Below are 11,092 nucleotides of genomic sequence, written 5' to 3' on the forward strand. Positions count from 1 at the left end.
TGACCAAAAATGTCCAGCACCCTGGCAAGGAGGATGTCACTAATGGTGTCACACCAGAATCACTGCAATTTAGGATTAGATGCCCTCCATTAAGCCTTTTAGCTCTCATCTCAACTCCCTCTTTCAATGCCATCCTATTCCCCCTGAAACTCTGCCATTCCCCTTATCATCCATTTCCTTCCATTCTTTCCAACCCTTAATCTCTTCCTCGATCCTTTCAACCACCTGCTGGCCACACAGGCCTGCTGCAGGGCCCAGTTACCAGCAGTGTTCAGGTAAACCATAGCAGTCAATTCTCCACTAAATTAAATTTTGCTCTGATCAATAATGCGCACCCGCTTCTCCCTTATGAAGACTGGCTGCACTGGCTCAGAGCGAGCCTCTTCCTCCTCTCTTATTCTCCCACCGATTCTGTGCTACCGTTGAACCACCGCTTTCATCTGATTACATCACCCTACTGCAACCCCCTCAGGGTTAGCAGAAGAGGAGGGAGAACACCCGGCAGGGGTCTTGTGTACCCATGCAAACAGGTGCAACACGTCTTAGGAATTTAACGCCGCTGCGGAGAGGGAGGGGATGAGAAAAAATGGGTAACGACTGGGGAAGAGCAGGAAGTGGGAAAGTGCAAGGAGGCTGGGGAGTTGATTTATTAACTAATCATTCTTTATGTCGTTCCCCATTGCTCTGGTCTCCATCGATAGCACCCGGTCTCCAGTGAGGCAACAGAGGTGCATCTCTTACATCAGCTCTGCAGAGGAAGACCAGTGGACTCGCAGACACATTTTCTCTTTCATCTGATCTGGCTGTATTAAAGATAATCTTCACATTGTCCAACATCACAGAGAGAGGATGTAAAGCTTAATCACAACGCTAACAATGTTTGATTAGCATAAAGTTAATAACTGCAGAGCACATGTTAAGTACAACGTGTCTGCAGCACTACCTGGTGTTATCCAGCATGTAACATTAAACCCAGGCTTTATCGAGTTGTTAGAGAGCTGAGTGAGCAATAATGACTTTTTAAGCTATGGCCTTTTCAAGGCTTCACAAACAAGTAAAGCAGTGTACACTTTACACAAGAGTGGAGCTGACCAGTAAATTGACCAGAATGTAACATATTATGTATCACTCAAGTTCTAAGTGCTGTAATGTCAGATGGTAATTAGCCACCATTTTTAGTGCATGATCGCACACTTGGAAATGGATTGTTCAAAAAGGTGTTAATGAATACAGTAAAACAAGCTGTCATTACATTATATTAATGACAAGGTTCTTTATATGTTAGAACTTCTTATCTAAACTAATAAATAGGAAAAACAAATGAAGTTGATATATAATTCATCTTTTTAACTGGTGCTCATAGTTACAGTTACTAATTTACAGAAATTGATAACATTTTGTTCATCTGGTAATTCATGCTTTAAATAAAACTGTTGGGTTTTTGAGGCCGGAAGAACTGCCCCTTTAGAAAAGACATCACACTATTGAGCTTTTAAGATGCTTCATTTTGTGACTTCAATACATATACACAACTTCATGTAAAACATTTAAAAAAAATTAAGATGTGTTCAATTTGATCATGAATGGTTACTCTCTCACAGCAAAGATTACTCATTAAAGGAACTATTTAATTAAAAGATTTAAGCAAATTCATTTTAACCCCTGCAGCTTAAGTGTCTTGTTTAGTTGATCTACAATCAAACATTTGAAGGAACAGTCAAAACTGTAAACATCCCCCTCTAAGCTCTGATTAAAAGTGTTATCAGTCTGCAGCGACTTTCTCTTTTACCCTGCATGGCTTACAGTATTCTGCATAGCCGCATCTGGAGCACAGGGAGTGTGCACAAAACCACTGAGACCTGTGCATTCCTGTAGTCATCACTCAGGAATTTAATTAACGCATAGGAGAACGTCACCAAATGATACTAAAACAAAGAACCCATGGTCTCTCTTCTAAATGCCAAACTGCAGGGTGACTTTAAGCAATGAAAACACAATGAAAATTTAAGCTCATTTATGTTAGTGTAATGTTTGAGTTCCCTGAGATGAACAATGGACTTCAATTAGTGACGACCGCACTGCGTCTTGGTTTATTTGTGAAAATTCTGCCACTGTGTAAAGTGTTTTCTTAGCATTCAGGGCTGCTCTGGAGAAAAACAAGAGTGCTGCATTCTTCCTTGATCTTTAATGGTGTGTTGAACTCAGTCCAGTATTGACTCAGTCCTCCCTTTGTGCATTCCCTACTGTTGACCAGTCCACTGAGGGAGTAATCCTTCCCTGCTTTGACCTCAGGCCAAGCTTACTGCTGGCTAGTTTAGCCAATGAAGAACACAATCAAATAAATAAATAAATAATACAGCAGTTGGCATTCTCCACAGTCATCACTTATCAGGCCGTAGGGAGGGTTGACCCCAAACACTGTTGTGCCACAACTGGCCTGGTCTCCTTGGTAACAGACTGTCTTGTTTGAAGTGAGGTGGCCGGGGAGTCATGGTCATACTGTAAGAGCACTAGGCTCGGGTGGAGTTGACAACAACAATGGATTCATGGAATGTCTTCCATGTGTGTCGTTTTGTGTCCGGTCATATTTGCTTGTAAAAATATATAATAAATACATAATGTTTGAAATGCTTTGATTAGATGTCTAACTACCCCAACCAAATACTTCTGAGGTGTAACTGGAGATGACGGACCACCCTTTTTGTGGGCTGGTGCTTTGTAGCTCCAAATGATACTCATTACCCTGTCTAAGTAGACAAGTGAATGGTACTAGAAACACACTATGCAGTGATCCCGCTGTTTGACTGAGGTAGCAAAACAACTGCACAACTGCTGTGTTATTATGGGGCCTCATTAAGTGAGGAGAGAGTGGGAGACGGGGAGAGGGAAAGCAATAGAGAGAAGGCCAGCGAGAGGGAGAGAAAAGAGAGGAAGGAAAAAAAACAACACAAGAGAGCGATACAAACTGTATTCTGAGGTGATAGCAACACACAGATGCCTTTCCAGCCAAAATGAAGACTATGACTAAAGAACCCAATTAAGGGCTTTCTTAGGGGAGCCATCTTGGGAGGGGGATGGGTCTTCCTGGGACATGAGCCCTGGGCTACATCCTCTAATTAGACAGAGCGAGGTGGGAGGATCTCTGCCTGTCACTGGGAGGGAGATGGGGTCCATGGGGTTCCACATGTCAGTCCCAGAAACAAAACACAATTACTCTCACATTTAACCACTTCAGTCAGGGACAGACTTTGACTAGGGATGCTACAGAGCACCCCCCACCCTCTCCTCATTCTTTGCTAGATATGCCATTTAATAAATGCAGAGATTTTTGAGGACTAAATCTTCTCCTGCATTTCCACGCTTCTCTGTGAAGGCAAGAGCTGATCTGCACTCTCATGTTTTCCCACCGAATGGAGGAGCGAATCAGAAGATGAGCTTCTAATTGACCACCAATTGGTGTCATTCAGCAGCCTTTTCCAAAACTGAAGAGTTAAATTACTCCAGTTTTGCAATGAGCGGATATGAAATTCAAGAGGGAATAATTGTTCTAATGCTGTTTATTTTGGCCTTCACTGCATTTTGTTAACATCAACAGCATAATAGACCCTCGAAAATCAAATCACTACAGACAGTAAATTAAACCTGTGGTGAATTTTCTGAGACGCGCTTAAAATGGTATTTATCAAAGTTGTTGAACAAGTCAACTAAGAAAGTAAAGAAGACATGTTTGAGGGAGAGTTCCGGTGATGGATTCTAGCACAGTACACCAAGCGTCTCCTCTTTGTTTGGATTTAACTTTCCCCAGTGGTGCAACAGAGGAAAAAGAAAAAAAGCACAGCTCAAAGGCTTCTGGGAGTTTTTGTCATGTCTCCCTCCAGACAATGTGTTTGCATGCACATATCAGACCCTGGGAGAGACAGAGACAAAGACAAATACATACAGCACGCACACAGATGTATACACACAAACACGCATTCACAGGCACACACAGAGAGAGATAATATCCTCCCAGGATCATTAGGTCTGTCATGCTGTCTAATTCTGATCCACCTACAAAACTAGAACACCACAATTGTGATACATCACTAGTCATCTAAGGGTGTTAACGTCCCCATTTACAGTGCAGAGCAGTGTGTGTACAGTGTTGTACATAATTATAAATAAGCTTAAATATTAATGATGGCACCTCACAAGCAGCCATTTTTTTCTCATTCATTGTTCTTTCATTTTGTAGTGCAACTTTTTGAAATGGTGACAGAATTCTGAGCACCTGGGGTGATGAAGAAGAAAACAAGTTGTCAAATAAAAGGATGAAAAAAAATATATACAACTTTCAAAAGCGTGAGGAGCTGTCATACTTGGCAGATCAAGATATTCAGAGAAAATGTGGTGTTTGAGAGTCGCTTAGGGACAAACACGTGAAGCTTTTGTGCGACACGTTTGGGACGTGGGGCAATAAGGGTGTTTTTGGGGGCATATTTTAAAATGCATTACTTAAAAAAACAAATAAAACTTCCAGGGAATTAGGTCTCTATAACATGACATTTTTAGGGGGGAAAAACAGCATAAAATATTGTTTTTAAGATCACAGAATCAACTTTAGTAATTTCATGCATTATAATAACCTCATTATTAATGCAAAACCTCATTCCTTTAACTCATTTCATACACTTGTTTCCTCTGCTGCGCTCCCACTCCACTACAGCTTCCTCTCTCTTCGACTGTCCATCTCTCATTTTCTCTCCCTATTTTCTGCCTTAGATGGACATTATGACATGCATAGCTGTTTACACTGACCTGGTGACTGTGAAGCCTATAAATATGCTTAATTAAAACAGTGGAATTGGTCACAGCTTGGCAATAATGGCTATCACACGGGGAGAGGAGAATCTCATTTGTGTGGGGAAGTAGAACATGATGCAGATGTGCTCTTGTCACTTTCAGCACTCATTAAGGCCAGGGAGCTTTGGATTGTCTTTGAAGGAATCCTTTTAAAAGACACTCCAATTAAGGTACGTGTCCTGCGGGCGTCTGAGGAGAGGGAGAAGTCATGCAGTACCCCAGCCCTTCCACTCCTCCGTCAATCGCAGCACGACTTAACACATGACTTACAATCTTGTGTCACTTCCAAGGAATGATAATGAAATTGGAGGATGGAAGGAATAAAAGACAGCACAGCTTAAAAGGAACAAGGGAATCTCAGGCAGAAAATGTCATCTTCACTGTTGTGTAACTTCAATCTCATTGTCTTGTCTTTGGAGGAATTGGGATCATTGGGAGAGAAGCCTCCAACTGCAGTCCTCAAGTACACAGCACTGCTAGAGGAGCTGAACTAATGTGTTTCTTCACAAATGAACTGCACTCAGAGAAATGTCAGATTTAAGCTGTGGCTAATACTTTGCATCCATCAGTTAATGAATCTGGCTAATTAATCCAGCCTAGTAGCATTGTCATTGGCTCAGTTCCTTCCGCAATGTGAAAAGCTACTGTATCTGAAGCCACCGCATAGGGAAAAGGAAGTTTATTATCAAGTTTCACATTGCAATGTGGTCTTTGCTCAAAGGACCAGGGACTTTCTCATATGGGGACCGGCGAGAGAGAGGCTGCTTTTAAAATGAGAGGTCAGTGGATCTTATTTGGATGAGAGGATATAGTGAAGCTATGTCTCCTAGTTGCTTAAGGGGTGGGCAGTAGTTGAGGGTCAGAGAGAGCGCTGCACAGCGAGCCCCCCATCAGCACCTCATGAAATATCTAGACTTTGCTCCATATTTTAATGGGGCAAGGGAGAGGGATGCGCAGGGTGGAGGCCGTGAGTGTGTGTGATGGTGGAGGGGAGTCCTCTGGAGAGTTTCGAGGGGAACGGTGGTCTATGCATCTCAGTGCTTATTTTTTGTCTGTGAAAAAAAGAGGAAAGACAGAAATGGAGAGAGAGAGAGGGAGAGCAAGAGAGATTATTCTCCTTTGGAATCTGGATTCTGGGGCACACAGGCCCAGGAGTCAGTCAATCTGGCCGGTCTGAGGGGGGCGGCTGGGCGGGGGGTCCTAGGAGGGCTGATTAGACGGATGCTCTCCCATCATCCATCTCGACAGGCTGGCGAAAATTGGCTAGCCCCTCGCAGGGTAGAGTTCACGGGGGGAGGTGGTGGGGGAGGATGTGGATTGGTGCACTGGATACCTGTCACAGCCTTTGGTCTGTTTCAGGATCTCAGCAGCAAATTAATAAAATATCGTTCCTGCTTCCCTTTACCTGCCGTGGCAGTTCTCTCTCTCGCCGCTCTTTCTCCCAGCTTGCACTGGCCCTTTGACCCCTTCGACTACTGTGAGAGATGAGGAGCCCAGGCACCCGGCGAGTGGGCCAGAGTGTCAGGGAGAAATAGGGAGAAACTCCAAACTCAAGAGCTGGCAAAGACAGAGAGCTTCTACTTCTCTCACTGCTGGAAGACAGCTCTACTTCAGACAGACTGACAAACAACTGCCCTGTGTCAGTGAGACATTTTGAAGTGTGATGCATGGGAAATGGCAACCGCAAACAAACAACAACCAAAAACAAGAGTCCAGCCTGCACTGAGTGAAAAGGCAAATGCAACATCCAACGTTACTAAGTTCAGGGGTTGCATCTTAAGATAAAGATGTATGAAAAACAAAACTTTGAAAGGTTGGATTGGGTCACAGTATTAATGAACTGTAGATTTCCCTGTTTGAATATGTTTAGAAACATTATGTGTGTGTATATATATGTACTAAGCATGTGCTGAAGTGACTGTGAGCATGCAGTCACCTGGGACCACCTTTAGAGTATTGCACAGGTTGAGCATAACGATCGTCTTATCCCCCAAGCTCATTGCTGCTCTCCTTTCATAACCCTGTTTCACAACAAAGTGCCATAGATCTTTCATGTTCTGCTCTTGTCTCTTCACACACAGAGTGTAAAACAATATAATCATGCATGAAACAACAGCTCCGGGAGGCGGAGATTGCTTCATTCCAAAAAATGTCAAACAAAAAAAGTAGGAAAACATCCCCTGGTTATTTGAGATTGTTTACAGGTACCTGCAACAACCCTGCCTATATAGAGAACACTCGTACCAATGAGAGATGAAAATGTGATAAATAGGAGGCCTTGGCATGAATGAAAAGACTCCATGTTGGCAGTTTGTAGAAGCATGAGGCTTGTTAAATAACCTTCTCCATTGTGGAGTTGCATGATCAGGACTTGTTTTATTCATGGTTTCGTTGCTCAAATGACCAGTAGATAATGATCACATTCACCTTCCTCCTGGCAGACACACGCCTCTGTGTTTACAACCTGAATCTCAATATAAAAATCGTTGCCGATCAATGGGCAGCGAGACTCTGCATACTTCCTCTGGCTAACTGCTAATGCCTAGTGCTGCTAATCCAAGTTTCAGATAGATGTATTTGGAGGATATGGTTGGGAGCTATAAGCTTCTCTCCGCGCTTTAAGGCAAATTAAAAATAATTTCAGTGATTGGATTGAACAAGGTGGTTATAGGCTACTCATATTTTAATGATTCGGTTTCAAAAGGTAATAGAAAAAGATCTGGATATTAGAAGTGTGCCATGTGTATGGTAGAGAATCCCCTAAACAAAACAGAGCTGCTTGAAAACACCTCCACTGTGAAATAATATAATAAGGTCTGTTTCATTTTTTCAGGTTCTCCAAGGACCAAAGAAAAAGATTGCTAGAAAATGGATTATCTCTCTAACATTGCAAGTTCATAAGTCCAACTACTAACTTTGTTGAAGGGCAGATACAGTCTCCCAGAGGACAAAGCTCATATTTAGCCATGAGGCCTCCTCTGTGATTAGGAGGGGAGATGCAGGCATATTGACTCAACTGTGTTTTTGCCTCTGCACTGTATGTAATTACCTCTTCAAAAACGAGCATTCCACTAATCCTCTAATTCCAGATATTTTAGTGCTCTGCTGGTCTAATAAGCAAATCAAATCATATCTGCACATCACAAATGAGTTTTGGAAACGGACTGAAATAATTCCTTCTGAGTCTCTCATCCCAGCCGGGAAGGATGGAATAGCCAGAATGCGGTGAGTGGTGTTTAGTGTTTGTTAAGCTGTCATGTGTGATTAGCGGCTGCAGTATCTGCTGGTGGCCCTTTTACTCCCCCAGCCCGAGGCTCACCTGTAACTCTGTCTGGAAGAAGAACTTTTGTGGGCACTGCGAGCAGTCATAGATCTTATCCTCCTGGCCGTGGGCAGAGAAGATGTGCTGCTGAAGCTTATTGGCCTGGACAAACACTGCTCACATAAGAAGAAAGAGACAAAGGGACAGAGGAGAAAAAAAATATGTAATTGTTAGTGCATACTTAGACTTTACATGTGCAGTGCATGCCTTATTTCAAAAATTGTCACTGTAAGATGCATCTACTCTCTGCTTCTTATTGTTGACTGTCATAAATTAGAGTAGGGCCTTGTTGCCTGCATTAAGGGAACAAAGACAACATCATAATTGCGTCTGCTTGAATAAAAATTGTAGACAGACTATGTCAAATGGCAAGGAAAATGACTTAATTACAAACAAATGAATGCACTATTAACAATATAAAAAACATTGTTATGAGATATATAATTGAAAAAAAAAGCAGAGAACAATTTAGATGTCAACAGCAAAACTAGAGTGGTCATATTCATGGCACTACAGTTAGCGAATGCATAATGTTTTGGGAATAATGATGCTCTTTATTTAGCACTACTGTGGGGACAACAAGCCGGAAAATAAACAACCACCGAAAATTGGCATGGCTTCAAGTGCAAAACATGGCCTCCATTAGTCTACATCGCTAATTATATTGACAATATAAATATTCATGGTGTTGCACTACTTATTCATGCAGACTCGGACTACATTCACCATCATATAAACACACAACTCGCTGGCACTTAAAACATATAGTATATATTTGTGCTTTAATTAAGCCATAGTCCACGCTGGAAAGCTAAGGGGGATGCAATTGTGTGCGTCTTGAGTGTATGTGTCTTGCGTGCGTGGGTGTGTGCGTGTCTCTGCATTCTCCAAGGAGCACTTCAAACATGCCGTTTGTTATCCCAGACCCTTGTGCTTTAAGGACGGCTGTCTAATCTCAAAGGTCTGGATGCTCTGGAAAAGTTAGCATGTGGGGGCTTCATTTGAATTTCTTACAGCTCAAAATAACTTTTCTTCTAATGCATGCACCGTGGGGCCACAAGGAGAGAAAAGAAAAAGCACAGCCACAAAAGGTGAGGTGTCTGTCGGAGATGGCTTTGGGGTCGCTGCAGCCCCGTGGCAGGGCTCTGCAACATTAACGTGTCCCAATTTGAGCTCACCTGGGACAGCAGTTATTAATTATTGAGCTGTGTACACTTGAGACACACTCAGCTTCATTGAATGTCACACTCCTGACCTGGGAAATAAAAGTTTAGATCCAGACCAGAGCAGACACGCTTTGGTGATGCTTTCAGACTGCTAATGTCTAGGTGACAGCTGTCTCAGGAACATGGCAGCATGTTAACCAGAAATGAACAAACCTCCTCTAATGAACAAACAACAACTCCATGGTCCATTTCTGAAACTAATGACCACAGCAATATGAAGATAAACATAATTGCAGATAGACGGCTGGTTTTACTGTCAGTTACAAAACATTTCCGCTCAAGGTTAAGGCCTCGGCCATCATGCATATTTGCGCCTCAGTTATGCTCCAAAAACGATGACAATTTTCTTTGTGGGGAATACATGCTCAGACTGAAAAAATTGTGCTGATAAACAATAGCTTTTTCCTTTCGCTGTGTTTTGTCTGCATATACTGTACAGAAACAGGTCACAGCAGCTGCAGGAAGCCTTCATTATGTCTTTGGCTAGAGGAGGAAAAAGTCAATACAGCAAAAATAAAAATGGATTTGAGACTTGGGGGGCCTTCAAATACTGTAGAATAGGGCTAAACACAACTGAGATGCCAAGTTAGCTGTTTCTCCCTGTTTACATGCACATCTGATCCAGTTCCAGCATGAGGACACATTTCATCACCCACTGTATGCATGTATCAATTAGCTCGGCATTGAGTCATATACAAGTGGACAATGGCAGTCTAAAATGCACCAATGGCATCCACAAGTCTACAAAAAAAGTAGGAGCGATAAATACTGACTTGGTTAATGACACAGATAAGAAACTTAAGACAAATAAATAAATTACAGCTCAACAACTTTTTAAATAATTTGTATAAATCAGTTTTGCCAAGGCTTGGCTTATATTTATTATTATTAAAGCTGATTGCAAATTTTGCAAAGTTTACTTATATAAACTGTCCTGACATTTTAATTAGTGGTGAGAATAACAATTCAGACAAATTCTTTGTCTTCAACGTTGCTGCTTACAGTTAGCATGCAACATGTAATAAAGGGATAAACTGAGCTGGACAATGAGGGGACACACTATTGGTATTTGGCAGCATGTGATGTGTGCAATGCCCATTTAGAGGAGGAATAGAAGCATGTCTTCCTACTGTAGAGGGTTAAAATGAAGACATAGAGAAACAGGGAAGAAATAATCCAAAACCACATCCAAACAGGATCAGTGGCTGGCCATTGTGTTTCTCCCTGCTGAGGATGAGAGAGAATAAGGGAGAGGGGACAGAGAGAGAGAGAGTGAGAGAGCAAGAGAGAGCAAGAGAGAGAGAGAGAGAGAGAGAGAGAGAGAGAGCAAGAGAGAGAGAGAGAGAGATAGAGGAGAGAGAGAGAGAGAGAGAGAGAGAGAGAGAGAGAGAGAGAGAGAGAGAGAGAGAGAGAGAGAGAGAGAGAGAGAGAGAGAGAGAGAGAGAGAGAGAGAGAGAGAGAGAAACTTTATGAGTTTGTTGGCTGTGGAGCCAGAGCAGAGTGAGCTGAACAGAGCGCTGAGCTGGGTTGGGCATCGGGGGTGTCAGGGCTGAGGGGGCTGAGGGGGCTGAGGGGCCAAGGTCCTCCTCGCTGTGGGGGATATTAAGCCCCTCTGATTAGATCTCAGGGGGCCGCCCATGGCAGACGTCTCCTTTACTACAGGCCCCTGCTCATCTTTATTTTGGCAGGGTGGTGCTCTCTG

General features: G+C 42.7%; 1 protein-coding gene across 2 annotated transcripts in view; it reads right to left on the minus strand.

The window, feature by feature from the left end:
- The window catches only part of LOC133990414 (zinc finger protein 521), an 89,347-nt gene that overhangs the window by 3,040 nt on the left and 75,215 nt on the right, over positions 1-11,092 (minus strand). For both annotated transcript variants that reach the window (XM_062428723.1, XM_062428722.1), the window contains one exon: positions 8,162-8,277. In XM_062428723.1, coding sequence (XP_062284707.1) covers positions 8,162-8,277 — 116 coding nt within the window. The remainder of the gene's footprint in view (positions 1-8,161; positions 8,278-11,092) is intronic.

Source organism: Scomber scombrus, chromosome 11 (assembly GCF_963691925.1).
Source record: "Scomber scombrus chromosome 11, fScoSco1.1, whole genome shotgun sequence".
NCBI lineage: Eukaryota > Metazoa > Chordata > Actinopteri > Scombriformes > Scombridae > Scomber > Scomber scombrus.